This window comes from Haliaeetus leucocephalus, unplaced genomic scaffold (genome assembly GCF_000737465.1).
Source record: "Haliaeetus leucocephalus isolate CR32 unplaced genomic scaffold, Haliaeetus_leucocephalus-4.0 Scaffold162, whole genome shotgun sequence".
NCBI classification, from domain to species: domain Eukaryota; kingdom Metazoa; phylum Chordata; class Aves; order Accipitriformes; family Accipitridae; genus Haliaeetus; species Haliaeetus leucocephalus.
This window is the reverse complement of record NW_010972598.1, coordinates 15,612,856-15,632,607: the sequence shown is the minus strand read 5'-3', so window position 1 is coordinate 15,632,607 and position 19,752 is coordinate 15,612,856. Positions and strand designations below refer to the sequence as shown.

Below are 19,752 nucleotides of genomic sequence, written 5' to 3'. Positions count from 1 at the left end.
CAAAACAGAATTACATACCAACACCTAAAAAAAACCCAAATTGCTACACCAAACAAGAACCACATTTATGTAGTGAAAACAACGCTCAGCTTAACAGGCAGTTTGTGTAAGGTCTGGGGGAAAAGTCTCTTCCAGTGGGTGTGGAAGTCCAAGTCAGGCTGAGGCACAAAAACTGGACCTGCTAATGGTAGTGTTACACAGGGCTCCAACCAGCCAGTGCTGGTGAGATTTGGTGAGCTACCCCAGTACAAGGCAGCCCAGTTTAAGGCATCAGGTAGTGCTGATGAGATGCGTTTTTGGGGACAGGTCATTCCTTAAAAGGCACCGTTCTAATGACATCACTTTATCCAGAGGAAGGGTTTGTAGTATAACCCTGATGATTTATAATCCCACAAGTCAAGGAAGACAGACCAAGAATATGGAGCTGCCCTGCAACCAGGGCAGGAAGAGTTTTTTTCTGATGTCACCAGTGACATCTTCCCTACCTACAGATCTATAGGCAACATATACATAAACTGCAGCAAGGCAAAATGCTCCACACTAACAGAGGGGAAGTTAAGATCTAAATGTGCTTGTATTTTAGAGGATTGATTTCTTTTTGGTTTACTTATCTTGCAAAAACTGAAGCAAGCCTGCATTCTGCATTCTCCATGTATTAATTTCTCCCTGTGCAGCCTCTCACATTCTGCATCTAAGTTTGCTTCAGCTGGTAAGTTTTGCTGGTGAATGCAACAGCAAAGGGACAGCTTGTCAGGAAACAATTTAGCTTTTATGTATTTGGTTACAGCACTCTGTTTAAGATGGGCTTTACTAGCCCAGTTACTAGACAAATGGGTGTTCCAAGCATAAAAGCATATCAAAAGGGTTAATCGGAATGGCCATTATCTAACCAGAGCATTAACTAACCTAAGTCAATGCTCTTAGCAATTAATAAGATATTTGGGAAAAATTAAAAAGAAAGAAATCCTTATGATCAACTGCTTCCCATCACCCAGGCAGTACACCAGACATCCTTTAATCCTCCCCACCACAGAGTCTGAGCAGAACTTTCCTATAGTCTCCTGAGCAGTCTCCCTAGAGAGAAAAGAAAAAAGGAATGCAATTAGGTTTACAGCTCCACACAAGGCTGGATTCTTTCCAGCACATACAATTTGTTGTAGGGTTTGCACCTTCTTTGACAATTTAAGAACTAAGAACATTAATGAACATTTTCAGTACATAAGTGTAAAGTCTCCTTAATTCCACCTCCTCTAAAATACCCAATAGATGTCAGTCAAGTGGCGACCTGTCTCCTTTAAGCTGCTTAGGAAATCCAGCTCTTTGTTTCTAACACTAAAAAGCTTACCTTAATGAAGGAGTAGAGTGATTTCCCATACATGGTCAAGAATTCCCTTCTGATATCCAGCATATCTATTTCAGAGCGGGACACCATCACTCGGATCAGCGTGTTGTCATCTGTTCCCAGTCCCTAAAGAAATAAACCAACCATCTACAACTACAAATCATTTTGGACAACTCACTGACAGACACAAAGGTTTTATCACTTGGTCTTCTGCGGAATCTGTTCCTAATTAGAGCATTTTTGTGTTAATAGAGTGATCAACTAGCAGCTTGCTGCCAAGTAAGCATATCACTCTGAGCTTCCTGAGGGAAAAGAGGTCCATAGAAAAGCTCAGACTTTTTTTTTTTCCCAGTTAATGGCAGAGTTTCTCTTTATCTAATGATTGCTGTCATGCTACTGACTTGAGCACGGAAAGGCAAGGGAAAAAGAAAAACCAACAAAAATAGCAGTCTCATACCAAAAGCTCTTTACCTTCATGGATTTATACAATCTTTCAGCAAAATATGCAGGTTTATTTCGCACGCACTTTACTGTAAGGGAAACAAGAACAGGAGAATTAAGGCCAATAAAAACTGAAGGAGAAGGTCTTCCAAACCTTTACAGCACTTTCTCAGTGAAGGTGTTTATTCTGTAAAGATGCGATTTCAGGGCCAACAAACAGCAAGTACAATTCAGTCAGTGACCTGCTGTAAATTGATGTCTCCATGCCTAGTGCACAGTAATATTTTCTTTAAGGCTTTAATGCTTCCTGACAGCAAATGTCAGCTACCAAAGCATCACTTGGGAAAGCAAACAATATCATAAAGCACAGAACTTTCTCACCCGATTGTGTCTGCAAAGAGTAAAACACTGTGGCTTGCAAAAAAGACAAACAGTATCTGCCTCCTGAAGCTATGTAAGCAGCCAGCCAGGGCAAGATACAGTATCTCTAATTATTTAATTACTTTGTAGACAAAGTTTAAGAGCAGGGAACTCACCCACAGCTAACAAAGCATCTTCGAGGTCTCCTGACATCTCAGATTTAATGCTGTCTGTTATGTCCTTATTAGCAATCCCTCTGTATGCATCAAAAACTAGGAGGAAGAGTCAGTGATAAAAAGAGCCAGTGAGATGCTTCAGGGCATACAGTGTGTAAACCACCAAGGATCACTTTGCAAGATCAAGCTCCTCACACTCCATATGAACATTGTACCATTATTGTGACATTGTAAGCTAAATCAGGGCTGTCCCACAGAAATAATTCATTTTAATTATCAACTGTCTTGCTAATTGGCCTACCACTGCTGCTAGCATTTTCAAGAACTGCCAGTTAATGACGGCAGTTTAAATGCTTAGCTCTGCCCTCATGGGAGTCACACTTCATTATCTCCAATTTACAGGCTGGAGCAAGTTGTACTGATGTTTTTCTCAAGTCCCTTTTTGTCTCAGGAGGGAATAAAATGGTCTTAAAGAATTGAATGTGACTGGGCTCTAGGATACCTGCTGTCTCAGGAAGAGTTCACAATCAGTTAATGAACAAGTACAAAGCTCCTACAAAAGTGTCATGCTCAAACAAGTTAAAAAATCCAGGACACCGCAGAGGGTCCTACCTCTTAGTAGGTGGCATCTGTTCCGTGTACAGAGGATGGCCATAAATTGTACCTCATCTGTTCCCCATTTCTTCTCCCCGGCTTCATACAGGCACTTGAAGACATTATGAATAGAAAATTGAGAAGACCAGGTGTACATAACATGACATTTTTACTTCCTTGGTGCTTGAGCACTGCTGGCCTGTGGCTTTTCTAGATCACAGGTATTTTCCAACAAATACTAACCAAGCACAGCAACTCTCAACTGAAGTGTCGTCTCCCCTCCCAGATACCCAGCCTGTCTAGAGACCTCTCACCAGAGTTGCAAAGGAGTCTAGAACCATTATCCCCATTTCACCGGCTGAGTCACAACAGTGAAGAGGCTCCCCTCAAGGTCAAAACTGAGAATAGAGCCCAGGTGTCCACCTAGGGCACTGCTGCCTAGTGTAGGTTCAGGCTTACTGTTCTACCTTGAAAAAAATGAGGTCTAGAAAAAGCAGGGAGTCACCATGCATCACATGTACAAGAACAGACAGTTGTTGCAAGGAAGCAAATTGCTACACACCTGAGCATCTTGCTGAGCAAGGGCATCATCCACATACGTTCCCTCATCTCTGTTTCCCTGCAGAGATACAAGGATGAAAAACTCATTTCACCAGAGCAACTGATGGAAGCAAGTCCTGCAAGTTCCTGCAAGTTCGCCTTAAAGTTGAATAGTAGCTTAAAAATACAGCAAAATATAGCTCAGATGTGATTTGTACTTCCTTTTGAAATGAGCAGCAATCCACTTTAACTGGGCCATTTTAGAAAGAGCACATGGCGTTAATGCATACCCACAGTCAGACTCCTCTCCCTGCAGAAGCTGGGTGTGAAATGCAGGCAAGGTGAAATGCAAGATAAGTGAAATAAAAGCCAGCCTGAAACACCTCATCACTAAAGTGAGAGGCATGTCCATCAGCAACAGAAGATTCACCCCCATTTCCCTTAGCCTGGACTTACCGTCGAGAGGGACACAAGGACTCTTCGAAACATGGAAGATGTGTCAGAGACAATGTCCTCCTCGAGGGTACAGCCATATTCTAGCAAGAGCACACACACATATGACATCTGTTAACAACAGGTCCACCACCTGGACACTGTTTGTCCACAACATTTGCCAGCCATAAGCTAGATAAATATATAACTGTGCTCAGGGCTCTAAACATCATAGAATCATACATTCATTTAGGTTGGAAAGGACCTTTAAAATCATCGGTCCAACCGTTAACCTAACACTGCCAAGTCTGCCATTAAACCATGTCCCTAAGCGCCACATCTACACATCTTTTAAACACCTCCAGGGATGGTGACTCTACCACTTCCCTGGGCAGCCTGTTCCAGTGCTTGACAATCATTTCAGTGAAGAAATTTTTCCAAATATCCAATCTAAACCTCCCCTGGTGCAGCTTGAGGCCATTTCCTCTTGTCCTATCGCTTGTTACTTGGGAAAAGAGACTGACCCCCACGTCTCTACAACCTCCTTTCAGGTAGTTGCAGAGAGTGATAAAGTCTCCCATGAGCCACCTTTTCTCCAGACTAAACAACGCCAGTTCCCTCAGCTGCTCCTTATAAGACTTGTGCTCCAGGCCCCTCACCAGCTTGGTTGCCCTTCTCTGGACACGCTCCAGGACCTCCATGTCTTTCTTGTAGTGAGGGGCCCAAAACTGAACACAGGACTCGAGGTGCAGCCTCACCAGTGCCAAGTACAGGGGGATGATCGCTTCCCTAGTCCCACTGGCCACACAATTTCTGATACAAGCCAGGATGCTATTGGCCTTCTTGGCTATCATCATGGCAGTCCAGCCATCACATTTAGTGCTACAGGGCAAGATTAAGAAGCACAGCCAGTATAAAACTGGCAATAGATCCACACATGGACAGACATCCAACTGATAGACATAACCATGCCACCCCGTTTTATTTCCACAGATTCAATTTCTGGGTGAAATTCTAATCCTTGAGGCTGTTAGCAGGCCTGCTGTTGACACCTGTTTAACTCAGAGGTTCTCTCTGGACAAATGGCAATAGTTGTATTGGCTGATTTGTCACATTTAAAGGCTAACAGACCCTTCTTCCTCTTCACATGTCCATGCATACACACGAGTGACTTCAGTCAGTATGATAATGGCTTGCAGTTTGCACTACATACGAAGTTTGTAGTTCTCATTAATGCGCCGAATCTCTTCGTTTGTGCGAGAAGCCAAAATTTCAATCAGGCAACCTTCGTCTGTTCCTGCACCCTAGGGAATTACAAAGACAAGATCCAAGATTATTATGACAACTGTTTTGATATGCAACTAGGATTTTTTTAAAAAAATTATATATAAGTTAATAATAAATTAATAATAAATGTATAATTATGCCATATTCTACTAAATTGACCAGAACTTAAGCCACATAAAAGGAAGATTTCCAAACCTTCATAGCCCTCCTCAGTTCATGCACATCATACATGGTGGTAGGAGTCATCATACCAACGATAACCCTTTCAAAATTCCCACTCAGCTCAGACTTCAAGTCATCAATCAAATCCTAGAAGACGGAGAGAGAAGAAAGGAGTTGGGAGAAGATACAGCCTTCAAGAATAGAAAGAACTCATTCAGCACTTTTCTTCATGTGCCAGCCGTCCTTGGATGAACAGTTGCTCTGACCAAAATAAACTTCGCCAGGAAAAGCTTGTGCTAACCTTACTGTTGTGGAGACTAGGATGTTGTTCACATTTCACCCAAGTGATATAACCCTAAAAATGTCTGCATCTCCCAGTTAAAGCCAGAGGCATTAATCTCTGAAGACCACCTACCCTGCCAATACTGCTTTTATAGGTGATCAGAACTTGCTGACGTTGGGAAATGTTTAGTTTGGTCAAGATCTCAATGATGGCGTCTTCATCTGTGCCTGGAAGAAACCAATGGAAACCAGTCAAGCTGCTTGCACAAGAACAAGATGCATGCTCTGGTCTTGTCCAGAGTGTGCCATTAGCCATCTTCTGTTCCTTACACAACCTGGTTCTCAACAGCACTGGGGACTAGATCAGTTACAGAAGTGCCTCAACCCAGCCAGCAGCATGGCAGTACCACACTGCAGGAGAGACAAGACAAGAGCCCGAATAAGGATGCTTTTGTGGTGAAGACTTGGATTTCCAGTTGGGTTCAAGTGTCAGCCTGATCAAGTTGCTCGATTCCTTTTGGTGCCCTCGTACAGCAGTGGGGCAATGCAAATGGCTAGAATTCCCCTCTAACAAACCACCAGACAAAACATTCCCAAAGCTCGGGGAAAAAAAAGAGGGTTTAACAGTGGAGGGAGACCAACTTACCAAATCCCTTCATAGCCTTCCTTAGTGCTTGTGCTTCTTGCTCAGCACTGAAACTCGAGACCCCCTTGATTGTTGCCTAAACCCACAGGAGAGGAGTTATGAAAGGCAGACTCAAAGTGATACATACATTAGAGCTGAACTTAAAAAAAATTAAAAATTAAAAAGATGCAAACACAGTGACAGCAAGTAAAGTCCACCCACCAAACATGAGTGATTTTATAGCAGGCTTCCATCCTTCCCTAAAGAGAAACAGTTTATTCTAGAGGGACTTCCCAGCCACATAAGAAATAAGCCACAGGGACACAACTAAAAGGAGAAAATATCTTCATATAGCTGGCCATGGAGTATCTGGCTTCCAGTTAAACAATGGCAAGCAGCCTGACATCTCTGTTCAGTCCAGCTGGGGCTTCTTCCCAGCAGTTTTCCATGTAAATCATAGAAGAAGTTGTTCCCATCAAAGCCCTATTCCTGTCTTCTCTAAGAGCCGCCAGGGACCATCATTCTGTAAAATAATGCACCAGGAAGGGCAGTGTTCTACTCAAAACAGTGACTCACAAACAGGTTTCTCCTGCCTCCTGTCCAGTGCCATTTCTGCAGGTCTACACTGCCTTTTACAAAGGTTTCCATGTTCCCATGAAAATCATCAGCAAAACACTGCTTAATATTCATGTAGGTTAGGCTTTCTGAAACAGGCACAGGGATAACTACCATATAGATGGATACCGTGCAGGTTGAACCTGGAAAGAATAATATGCCCAGGAAGTTTATCTGGAGAAATTAATGCTCTTTGATCTACTATCTGATTGGATTTTTCATTAACTCCCAAAATGGAAAAGCCCGTATGTGTGGGTCATTCTCCTCTAGTATGAGGAAGCAAAGAGAAGCGATAAACTCACCCCCCATAAAGGGACAGATTGTGACATTGCTCTTCCTGCTGTGTCCTTATCTGAGCTACTCTCCCCACTTTTATCTTATCAGAGCAACAGCTGGCACAGCAAACACGCACGCTTACCATCGCTCTTGTATTTGGTCAATCTGTTATTGTTCAAGTCCCCAGGCCGTTAGACAACTGTAATAAAAAACAAAGGGAGTGTCAGTTTTCTAGCAAATAATTAATAGGCTATACCTACCCTTGCCAGTTAATGGGGCTGGTTAAGTAACCATCTAATTTCTCTGAGGACTAAAAGCAACATTTGAACAGCCCTTCTGAACGCAGTATCCCTGAGTTTCCAGTCCTGCTTTGTACAGAATGAACAAAGGCTGGCTTGCAACAGCGTAGGGCCAGGGCGTTTGCCCTGTCTGAAAGAAGGATGTGTTGCACAAGCAGATGATTAGCGCTAGTAATTTGAGAAATTTCTTTTCTATTGCTATTGTGACAGCCTGGCTGAGGCGACAAGGAGAAGCAGACAATGTTGCCCTGGGAGCAAAGAAAATAGACTTGATTCCCATGCCCTTCAAAACATGTGGCTTTGACCTTGCCAGGTGAGAGCCTGAGGATGAATTAGGGTGAGGGTGCCTGCACAGTCCTAACAGCCTTCACAGATACTCCCTGGGAGGCAGAGGCAACATCAAGGCGTAGATGAGCATGCAAAGGATAACCTCACTTGAGGACTGGGACAGGAGAATTATTTTCGCTCTTAAAATCTGCTGTATTCAACATCTCCTCAGTTTGGTGCAATGTGTAATTCCTTGTAGGACTTCAGTTTTAACCAACTGTTAAAGCCCTCAAAAAAAAAATAATATACATAGCTTACTTGCCATCTCCCCAGGGTTATTTTTTCTGCTCATAATTTTATTTTCTTGCATAGGGCCTGCACATGAACACACCCAAAGTATTTTCCCATATCCCTGGTCAGTTGACAGAATGTCAAGTACTAGGACAAAGTTCACTTCCCTGCAACTCAAGTTCAACACAGCATGAGCTGAGGTTCTTGCATTAAAGCCTCTAAGTAGAAGCAGTGATGCCAGTGGCTGATGACATCTCTCCTTAATCCTGCTCATGGTGCTTAATAGCTGCTATCAATGAACCCGGATGGCTGTGCAAGAACAGTAGTGTCTTTGCTCATGCTTCACATGACTCTTACAAATCCAGAATACTATTGGAGGGTGCTGTTCAGGCAAGTTAACTCTCAGTATGACATTTGCCATAGATGTGTTACGCACAGGCACTCCCAAGTGCTCTCCAGGTCGTCTGTATGTTATTACATCCTGTGCAATCAGGCAACACATGGAAAATTATTAGTGTTGAACTTGCTTTCTTTCATTTGATCATAGATTTCAGTGGTCAGATTATGACCCAGACCTCAGAAAAGTCATCTTTGCACTTCTCTAATCTTTTACAGAAATAGAAAGCCAGCTTTTTTTGCTTTAGCCAGACACTAAATAATGGCTTTGAATTTCACACATGTTTTTCTGATGCAGTTTTACCCTTCAGTTGGTTTGTACACAGAAGCAGGAATATTAGACAGGCTGGTTTAGCAAGTCGATAAGAGGGCAAAAGAAAGGCCAATAAACAAGGAAAAGGGGGTGGGAGGCTGAAAAATTCCGAGTGCAGATGAGCTGGCAGAAAGAAACCAAAACATGAAGAAAGGATGCATGTACTGGATTCAGCGCAAATGTTCCTGCAATATCAGATTACAACAGAAATGTCACATTGAATATTAACTGTAATATTCCGACTTCTTCATCCAGCTTAAACATCACTGGGAATATAGAGTAGAGCACTGCAAAAAGGCAGTGGTGCTAACCCCACCGCGCAATCTGCAAATGCTGTTTTGTTCCCAGTATATTTCTGTGTGTGGTGCCACAAGAAATGAGCCACTGAAGTTACAGGTGGAAGTTCTCCACAGTTCAGCCAGGTTCTCCAGCAATGGTCCCTGCCCCTGTAACCCTCTTTCTCCCTTTCACAGATGAAGGCATCTCCATGAACTGCTCAGGCTGGAGCATTAGACGAATAAAACTCTTCTAGCCACCCCCTTTGCTACTAGAGAGAGAAAGGAATTGTGCAGTCAGATTTGCCAGCGCTCTGCAGCTTAACACAATTCCTGGCCTGCAGCTCAAACGGGGAAAAACAGCTTCAGGATAGAAACAACACTTAACTCCGTGTTTTGAAGAATTAAACTATGCAAGCAAAGAGTCAGCTAGCAAGTACTAAGGTACCCTGGCTAATCCCTGTACTGATGTTATTTGCTTCATCCCAGAGTAAAGGCCTGAGCTAGCTGATACAGTAAACCTGGCTTAGAACAGGCTCAAAATACTGCGGCCAGATGACAGAGTGAAAGTGTACGAGGCATCTCTCAAACTATTCAATTTTTTTCCATGGATGACCTTTTCCTGGCAGACTTTATCAGCTAATCAGGCAGTTATAAGTCCACATCAATGTCCTCTAAAAGCTGAATCCAGAATAAATTTCATTTATCAGAAAACAGCTGAAACTTTCGTGTGTGCTGGCCAATTGAAATCTAGGCATGCTCTGAATCAAGTTTTCCTGGCTGTACACAGAACGCACAGAGCTCCCAGCAAGCAAAGCTCCCAACAGCTTAAAAGGATATAAACACAGGGGTTTTTCCCCCCACCCCAAGTCTGAGCTCATAGACATGTTGCCAGTCCTACACCTAGGATCTGGAGTAGAAAACCACCGTTTCGCGACCCATCCCCTTGCAAGGCGAACACTGGACTTGTTTGACGAGTTCTTTCATTTGGTGCACATTTACTTGAATACAAACCCACACCCTGCGCCAGATCAGCTTTTCCATGGCTCTGCCACCGCCAGCTGTTTCCAGTGTGCTGGATACAGCCTGCACCCGCCGCGGCTGACTGTGCTTCAGGGAGGCAGAGTGCCCTGGGGTAGTTCTGGGGCTCATAGCGGGGTGACTGACGCTGATCCCAGCCCAATTTGCAGCTCAGGACAGGATGTCCCTTCTGCTGGCAAGCCCTGAGCCAGCTGAAATATCCCAGCACCTCCCACACGATGACCTTTGCCTGGCCACTGCCCTCAAAAGAAATAAAAATATAATACTGAGTTAGCAGAGCCTTGTACTCCTCACTTCAGCCTGTCCACCCGTGCAAAGCTCCTTCACAAGCCCACTGCCATGCCCTCCGCACTCCAGCATCCAGTGGGAAGGACTTGCCAGCTTGGGCACGGCAGAACTAGGAAGCAAAACCTGCGCTCTCTGTGCCTGGAAAGAGTCAGCCATCTTCCTCCTTCCCACAACCCACCTCCCCGTCCTTCCTCACCCCAGGCCTGTGCCCTCCAGGGCTGCCCCAATGCCCTAATGCCTTGGCATCGTGGTGTCCACAGGGTATCCGCCCAGCCAAGGGCTGTCCCGCTCCCGCACATCCGCACTACCTACCGCTGCGGTCTGGCAAGCAGGGACGGTGCTTGGCACCTTCCCAGGCACCTCTAGCCACGCGACCCCTTCCCCATGCCAAAGGGGACCCCCCGGTTAGTTTGGTGCTCACCTGCTGTCCCAAGCGGGTGCCTTGGCAGGGATGGGAAGAGCTTTGCTTGGCTTGCTCTGGATGGCAAAGTCCCCGCCCTGGAGCGGGGTGGGACAAAGCAGCTTTTCTTGCACGCCTAATGGGAAGGCAATCCAGCCTGTCTCTCCTCCTCTGCCCTTCCGTAAACAGTTGGTTGTAATCCAGAGCAGGGAGAGATTCCCCAAGGAGCCTCATGCACTTTTAGGAAATGCACATTTGGGGTTACATGGAGGCCCTTGCAAGTAAAGGTGGACTGGAAGGCTCAGATGGTTTCCGCCCTCCCCAGCACTGCCTGTAAAAATCTCTGGGAACAGAGGGGGTCTCTGACTGCAGCCTAAGTGCACAGCCAGCCTCTGATGTCTCACTTTATGTTGTCTGTAAAAGGGTATACCCAAGGGGGGAGCGAGGGGGACGACGGTGTGGAGCACACGGGCAGCAACAGCCTTGAGCAGGAAGATCTGTTCCTCCCCCCGTGTTATCGGTGGGGATTTCTTACCTGTATTGTGTCTCCTTTGCTCCCACAGCACCTCTCCAGGTCTTCAGCATCATTCCCCCTTGTCTAAGAACTTTGCATCACAAACAGCCATGATTTCTATAAGAATGATTATTTTCATAAAGGATTACTATTTTTTGCCCCAATAAATGGCACTGCCCTCAAGTCAAAGCACTTCAGGCAAAGGGACTTCAGTTTTACGCTGATGTGACACTGCCAAGGTCAGCCTTGGACAAGATCATGAGGCTGACAGAGGGAAATCAACCTTGCAATAATACATGTCTTGTCTTCACTGTGTTTCTCCTCAGGGACTTTGGTCTCCTCTGATGCCAAAAGTACAGTTATTACAATGGGTAAATCGACCCTCTCAGGTTCTTTTTTCCAGCTCATATGAGAGTTGTATCTCATCCCTGTGCCTCTTTGCACATGCTCTTTTGCTGGAAGAGACCTAAATTTAGCAGCTCGGATGAATGCAAGCTGTGCTCCAGTGAGCATGTTTGTGCAGATGGCTTATTATAGCTCCCACAGCAGCTCAGTCTCCCAAAACCAACCCCACAGAGGCCAGCCAGCCAGCCAGCATCTACTCAGTCTCTGCTGATGCAGGGGGACTTTGAACAGAGGGTAACAGAAAAACAAGGTTCAAGCCGCACTCTCCTTTTCCATTGCAGAGCCGCTTTCCTTGCAAAATCTGGCACTTTACCCCAACCAGGATTCAGTGTGGACTAGTGCATATTATCAACAGTCACTAAGGAGAAACTCTTCTCTTTCCTACATCTGTTAAAGTTTCCATTCTCATCCCTTCCTCTCACGTCAGCTGTCTCCTACTCTGGGCCCATACCCTCTCATTTTAATCTACCAGCAGGAGAACTGCTGTGTTCCTCCATCTTACGTTGCCTCTTATTTTTTTTTAGCCTGTGTATTTTCAAAAGCTTCATTCTTCTGTTTACTTTCCAGCCTCTTCAACCCCAAGGACTGGGTGGCTCTGACACCGCAGTCAATCGTATATGGAACAGTAATTATTTAAGACCATAAGGTATTAATCTTCTTTGGAAGTTATTTATCCTTTAAATATTGCACCAACCCTGCCATTCATGATTTGCATAATTTAACCTTTTCTTTCTCCCTGGGAGAGGCTCCAAGTAGGGAGGAATACTTGAAGACGAAAAGTGTTTGTCTGGATGTTTTTGGCCATCCAGAATTACTCACGTAAGTGTAGTCCGTTTGGAAGCCAGATCCTGACCCAACACACAGCTGAGTTCCCTATAATATTGGCTGGTTATGGATGCTGGCTCCATAGCCATCCGATTCAGACAATCACAATTATTTGGACCAGAAAGGAAAAAAAATACAAAGTACAAAAGCTTCTGACCATGCTGAGAGTTAGCCAAGCTTCTCTGGAAGGTGGATGGAAGGACAGGGGATTTAGGGCAATGGTTGTCTGCAGCCTGTTGTACCTTGCGACAGGAGCTGCTCCCTTCAGGAAAGTGAGGGGTTGTTGCTGTAGGAGAAATTTCCTATATAAGGTTCAGGAGACAAAGCTTTGTCTCTCCAGGAGCCCTTCATCTAGGGTCTGCTCAGCTTTCAGCATCTTGTCTTCACCTGTTAAAAGATGGAAACGCTATGGCTTTCCTTAAATATCTCCAGCCTGAAGAACTGTCTAGCATAGCTTTCCTGTCTTCACATCAAAAGAGGGACAGTAATGGACAAGCCCACAGTTCCTATCAGTGTAGCAAGTGACAAAGCACATTGCTTTTCTTTTCACTGGTATCTGTCCTGTTGATGATTTTAAACCCCCTTGTTATAAAGCTCTCCAAAACCCCAGACTTTACTCAGTTGCATACCTGCTCTGTATTCCCACTCCATCCCACTCCATCTACAAAAGACATAATAAAAATTAAAGGTCACAGAAAGACAGGGCAGTGTGCATTAAGTAAATAAATTGAGCTTAAGCAGCCAGCCTGTTAGGAAGGATGTATTTATTCTGGGTCCCACAATGAGAACAGAGCTGAACCTCTAGGAAAATGGCAGCATTTGTGGTTTTGCCCTAAGGACCTAGCCTTTTAAATTTGCACCTCAAAGAGTAGAGGAGCCTGGTGCTGGAAGGAGAGATTTCAGTGTGTCATTTGATTAGTAGGTACGTGCCTTTAGCTTCAGAGAAACAGCCTCGCCTCATTCACTGAGGTCCAAATCCTGGCACTAACGAAGCCGTTAGCCAATCTCCTACAGATTTAAGTGGGGGCCAGAATTTGGGCCTTTGGGGATTATGCAGGTGTTTTCAGGAAGTTCATAAGGGAATGCTCATTTTTTTACCTGAGCACCAGCAGTTTGCAATCCGCAGCCCCTGAAAATGGGGTTATTCAACTGTTGCACAAGTGCTGTCGAGCTGTGTTGGAATGCAGTAGCTCAGTTAGACTACTGTCTCCATAGCAGCAGGTAGCTGAGGGTGGAGGCTGAAAACCAGTGCTTGCTTTTCTAAAGCACTGATTTTCGTTTGCTTGTAAGAGGGTGAAGAATTCTTACATTCTGCATATTAATATCAGATTAATCACAAAGTTAACTGCAGATATTAGGACTCACTGCAGAGATGTAGGTCTACGTTTGACGCTTAGAGCAAGGATGTCTCCTGACCTCCAGTTCAGCACTGTATAAGATGAAACATCCATTTCCACAAGTCAGAGGTAGCCTTGGTGTACAAACAGTGGTGCTTTGGGGAAGACCCTAGGAAGAGCCAGCCTGAAGCTTTCGTTCTATTATTTGGGGGAAGCCCTCTTAACACAAAGAGAGGAAGGAAGGTGACACACTCCCAGAAATAGGTAAGCAGTGTTTATTTGAGGTGGGAAGACTGAAATATTCCAATTCATGTAAGAAATGAAAGTGTTCTTAGCTCTTCATTACTTACCATAACCACTGGAAACACTGTTTTTACAGAGTCAGTATTACCAGGGGAATGTGCAGCATTCCACCTCCTAGCAATTCAGACAGGACTTTACAAAGCCCTGAGCACAGCATACCAGTACTGCTATGCAAGTCAAGGGGTCCCTGGATAGACCTGGGTTGATTACATAAACATACATGTCACATAAGGCCAAGAAGGAACAGGGAAGCAGGACTGATTTGAGAAAATCCCTCTAACCTAAAGTGCCTTTAAAACAACACACCGCTTAGACATGGTGGTCTACACGCCTTAGAAAATAAGCTATAAGGGGAGACAGCAATGAGCAGCCATATGAAAAAGCCAGGAGTCAAAGTCCCCATTTCAAGTGTGCTTCAATTACAAGATTTTTAATACGGGGATCCTTGCATGTTCTACAGGCAGGCACATAAAAGGATATCCTGGATGCTATTACAATTTATAACAGTGACAACTATAACAGTGTCTTGGGTGCTACTGCACTCAGTGCTTTCCACGCTGCTGTCCCACAGCATATGCTGTGTTGACACTGTCTCAGAAATACCCACACACTCTGCCTTTCTCTTACAGAGAAACTTAAGGCTGCACTTGGCCATGAGCCCAGTCTACTGTTTTCTTTATTAATTAAAGCTATAAACAGCAGGGAAGGCAAACAGTCCTGGGCCATTGGTTGGTTGACAGCTTCGTTGTCTGCCTGTGTTAATGAATGCCATCCAAAGGGGGACTGGAGTCAGCAAGCACCTCTATAGTGGGGTTGTGAAGATGGTTAGGTACTTGTGGGGTGACGCTTTTACCTTCAAAAGAGCCCTTTGCAGTCATACAAGTTGTCGCTTGCTCTTGATCCTAGTTGTGTTGTCTCATCTTCCACTGTTTAAACTGAACTGGGGAAAACAGGTCTGCTTTAACGTCCCCAGCAGAGCTTAAGATGCAGGCTGTGGCAGAAGACACACAGGAGTCTTCACGTGATCTAGGCTTGCCTGGCCTTGATAAGCCATTCCCATTACTTGCTGGGAAGACATCACCTAGTGTGGATGCGTGGCAGTCAGAATTACAATGCTTGTCATGGTATAAACCATTTACATTAAGGACAAGAGATGGGCTAGAGCACTATAATTGCATTCAGTTTGTACAAATATAATAACTTTGTCTTGAACAAACCCCCACTATCAAGACTAATTAATATAATTTAATCCCCAGGCCTTAGGGCATTTGCCAGCTCCATGGATTGATACTCAGTCAGGGGAACTCCTAATGCCCTTGCGGAAGCTACATATCATTTGTGGTACAACCTAAACCTTCCTTCCCCAAAGCTGCAGGCTATGAACTGCTATACCATTGCTTCCAGCAGCCTTTAATGCATTATCAAACCTAAATTTCATTTAATGGGCTTAATGAATGTTTACTTCAATTAGCATACGTATAGTTCTGAAGAGGAAATGAGTAGCTTTCATTTTTTTCTTCTTAATTGATATCTGCCTCTATCTAGCTTTATCTTACTTAGCTGCTGTGTAATTTGGCTATAATTACAGATGGATTGGAAACAGAGCTATGACTGCCCAGCTAAGGGGGACTTCTAAGGCACAGAGGTATTTGTTCTTTCATGGAAATATGATAGAAACTCACTGGCTGATGTAGTGCTTGGAGTGGGGGGAACATGTTAAGCATCTTAACATAATGTATCTAGTGCTAAAAAGCAACACGAGCGGGGCTGCTGCACAAGCAAAAACAAGCTAGGAGCAAAGGATGCTGATAGCACTGTGGATAAGCCTGCAGATAGGACCCAGTCCTACCATGCCTAAAGATAGTCGGGCAGCAACCAACTTCATCAACCATCCAGTGATGATGAGGCAAAGAAAGGCAGCAAATGCACAGCCTACCCAGGAAACCAAGTTAGAAACACTAAGAAACACCACTACTCACAAGTCCAGAGCTTACCCAGCAAAGTCAAAAGACAGAACTACAGCCAGGACTATCCTACAATTGCCTCAAAGAACGGCCGAGTCTCCTGGGCCTGCGCTTAAATGGAAGTCACAGTCGATGAGCAAAGGGGGCTGGCTACAGGTCCAGGTGAGACTTCTTGGGGCAAGGAAAGCCTGAGGCTACACTCAGGACCCCGGCACTTGAAACACAGCTGATAAATCCCTTCTCAGTGAGAACCCAATCTGCAAATTTCTCTTAATGTAACAATACCTGCTTTAAACAACAGCGTGTATTTGTAGTGCAAAGTCATGCTCCTTGAGAAACATGGCTCTTTTTGACTTGGTGGTCAATCCTACTGATGTACGCAGTGTCAATCCAGGCTATGCATAGTATTGCATCAGACATGCATGAGCCTACAGATCTCAATCAGCTCAACTATTTCCATGTCTGCCTACTATATATATATAGGCCCTGAGTGCCATTACTATTGATGGAAGATGTTGGCTTCTAGCTGTAGAAAGGATTGCTATTGCTGGAGCTAGTAAGTATGTCTTACAAGGGCAAACAGGAGCACATAAGAGGTGGAAACTTTTAGTTTTTAAACAGGTAAAATACAGATAGGAGTTCTGGAGTCTTTTTGCTCCTCTGCAGAACTCTGAACCTAGGCAAATTACTAGCTACATGATAGTATGCTTGAGAGTTGACCTTTTCTTGGGGGTAGTAAAGTGATGGCTTTTCTGGTCATGCTAGTAGTGTTTGTGGGCCACTGCTATGCACTTAAAAGAAATCCTTGGATTCCAGAAAGAAATGGGCAGAAATAGAGATGGATAGAATAGTAGCTCTAATACTCTTCGGCTGGTGAGAAGCTTGACAGAAATTTTTGCAGTAAATGTGTGTGGTTAAGGGAACATCCTTATCAAGATAAAAATAACTGGAGGAGAAGACTTAACTATTACGCACTGAATACAGGAAAATATGACCTTTACTTTGTCGCCCCTGGATAGTTACGTATAACCAAGCACAGAAAGCTGTGCAAGCTCTTTTCTACCTTGTTGCCACTTCTGGAAATGTCCAGAAGAGGTCAGTGTGCCCTCGCTTTTAGGTTACTTGCCTGAAACCTTTCCAAACGTATGTTTTTATTTAGAAAATGCTGAGCTGTCTGGAAAGTTTGATCAAGAGGGATGCAGCTGTATTAATGTGCTTCTTCCTGGGGATTTGAATGCATTTTCTTAGCAGTATAGGGGAACCAGGGATCCGGGAGACAATATGCAGGCAAACAGCTCTGCTGACCACATCATCATTGAATATTTTAAACCTAGCGTCATGGGATTTTAACAGGTAAAATCTGGTGTTTAGGCTTGACAGTATTAGTCAGACTGAAGTTTCTCTCTGCAGTGGGACAAATCTGTGAGCGCCCTGGAGTTGCTCCAGGCCAACACAGGAGAAGTACTAGACAATGTCTCTGCTGGCAATCACTGATTAGCTTTTTCACTTAAAGCTTTCAGGCTCAGTTCTCTCTGATCCCTGTGAAGGTCACTGGGATTGCAGCAGTGCAGCCGAGCCTCGTGCCTTCTGGAATAAAGAATATCATCAGCGTCTGCAACCAAGGATCGGCTTCTGCTGTGCTTTTGCTCCCCAAAATGGTCACTGACAGAGTTTGTGTGCCTGTGGCCAGAACATCAGGGCCCCATAGTTGTACATGGGTGCGACACTCGCCTGCGTTATACCTCAGCACTCCCAGGTACATTTAAAAAAAGTACTTCTCAGTGCCTAGTTAGGATGTTCAGCAGTGCATCTGCAAGCTCTCTGCACGGCAGTAAGCTTTATCTTCTTTAGTTGGAAATGAGTCATTTCCCTGTACTGTACAGAGATGCCCAATTTCCTTGGAAATTGTTCAGTTCTGCAGAGTCCCCAGAAATCACTGATTATTGGACTCTCTTTTTGCACTCGGTGTTTTACCTCAGTCTTAACAGAAGCCTGGGGATCCTTCACCCATTAGAGTAATTAAAAAATAAAAAATGGATAGAAGCAACTGAGACTTTACCCAGTTCATATTTAATCTGAAGGGCAAGTGAACCTTCTTTATTGACCACTGGCAACCCATCATATAGCCCCAAACCACAGCCGAGCAAGGTTTAATGAAGATTAAAGCCTGTCAAATGAAAAGGGACTGCTTTCACACTTGTGTTAGCTGTCTGGCTGAAATGACTGCAGTTCCGGCTGTGTGGACTTAGGGTGTCTTGTACATGACACTTGGAAATGAGGTGCAGATAGGAGCCACTCTGCAGCACCCTACAAATTATGGGTGAATGAGGGTGGTCAAGGAGGACTTTGAGGTCTGCAGGGTGGGCTTGTAGACCCTTATTACTTACAAGAACTCCTAAGAACAAGGATGATGGAAGAGGCATAATAGCATTAACCGTAATGCAGCAGAAAAGCAACTGTACAGGGATGCACTTTTAGATCAGTGTACCCTACATGCGAAATATTATCACAGCAATTTTACTTGCCTATTCTGAGAGCCATGTGCATCTTAAAAGTCTTCAAACACTGGGGGGGGAACAATTAGGTCTGTTTACAACATGCTGATCCAGTCTTGTTGGCATTGCTGGAAGCCCATGCCCAAAAGTGATGCAGGAAAAAGAAAAAGGGCTGTGCAAAGGGAAAGCATTTTTGCCATCCCACAGTAACCAGGGCCTGCCTAGCCTAACCACTTGGGACAGGAGCTTGTCAGCAGGATGGCTGTAGTTATTACCATAATACAGGAAATAATAGTCATCGGGAAAAAGTGAGCGTGCTCTGGTTTCCTCTTCTGCCCCAGTCAGAGGGGAGGAAAGAGAGCGCTGCTGTCATGGAGGCATTCCTCTGGCAGACACATGCTCCTTGGGGTTTTGTATTCTGGGTCGCAGGCTGGGAAAACCAATTTTTGCCATTTTAATGTTTCCCTCTGCTGTTTGAAATCCCAGCTCTGGCCTTCCCTGTGAACGCATGTGGAAAGGAAAGGAGCCAGCTGCTGCGGATGCCGTAGGATGGAAAAATCTCCCGATTTCTGAGAAAAAAGGCTGAAAAGAACCCAAAGTGCATCTAAAGGAAATTAATGAGATTCAACCTAAACTAAACTTCTCTGAAGCCTGACCCAAGGGCTTTGGGCTCTTCGGATGAGTCGCGACGCTGCTTACGAGCATCTCGCTGCAAGCCGTGTGAGGGACTGCGGTGGGGAGGAGAAGAAAGATGTAATTTAACAGTAAATCTAAGGTACAGGCTTTACAAAGCCAACTGCTAGGTTTGAAGCACTCAACGAGTTTTGAGGGCTGGGGATATTTCCAGTTTATTTTTAGTTTTGAGGCTCTCGAACTGGGCGCTAGCAGGGCCTGCGTGAAGACAAGCCTCGTACTTCAGGTCAAGCCCAAGATGTCACAACAGGCGGCTTTTATTATTACGACACGAAAATATCAAGTTTAAGCGCACTATTTCGAAAATAAATGCAAATAGCCGTCACGAGGCGCCAGCGCGGGCCGCGGCTCCACACTGACAGGATTTCTGCGCCCATCCCTCCCGGCGAGGGAAGAAATGGCCCCCGGGCACCCTCCGCTCTCCCTCGACCCGCCGGGGACCCCATCTCCGCCGGCCGGGCTGAGGGCAACCTCCGCCTCAGGGTCCCCCTCCTCAGCCCCCTCACGGCCCCGC

At 44.9% G+C, this 19,752-nt stretch overlaps 1 protein-coding gene across 1 annotated transcript; it reads right to left on the bottom strand.

Moving 5' to 3' along the window:
- ANXA4 (annexin A4) lies at nt 1-10,794 on the bottom strand. Its single transcript, XM_010562882.1, has 13 exons — nt 10,724-10,794; nt 7,275-7,331; nt 6,263-6,338; nt 5,750-5,844; nt 5,368-5,481; nt 5,099-5,189; nt 3,910-3,989; nt 3,476-3,532; nt 2,932-3,025; nt 2,320-2,415; nt 1,814-1,872; nt 1,346-1,468; nt 1-1,074 (listed from the first exon to the last, which is right to left on the bottom strand). The coding sequence occupies exons 2-13, from the start codon at nt 7,275-7,277 to the stop codon at nt 1,015-1,017; spliced, it is 948 nt and encodes a 315-aa protein (XP_010561184.1). The 5' UTR covers nt 7,278-7,331; nt 10,724-10,794; the 3' UTR covers nt 1-1,014.
- Nucleotides 10,795-19,752: the final 8,958 nt, after the last annotated feature.

Coding starts and splice junctions, on each gene's coding strand:
- ANXA4 (XM_010562882.1), bottom strand. Junction 3,533..3,909: donor TCCTTGTGTCCCTCTCGACG/GTAAGTCCAGGC, acceptor GTATCTCTGCAG/GGAAACAGAGATGAGGGAAC. Junction 1,075..1,345: donor CACTCTACTCCTTCATTAAG/GTAAGCTTTTTA, acceptor TTTTCTCTCTAG/GGAGACTGCTCAGGAGACTA.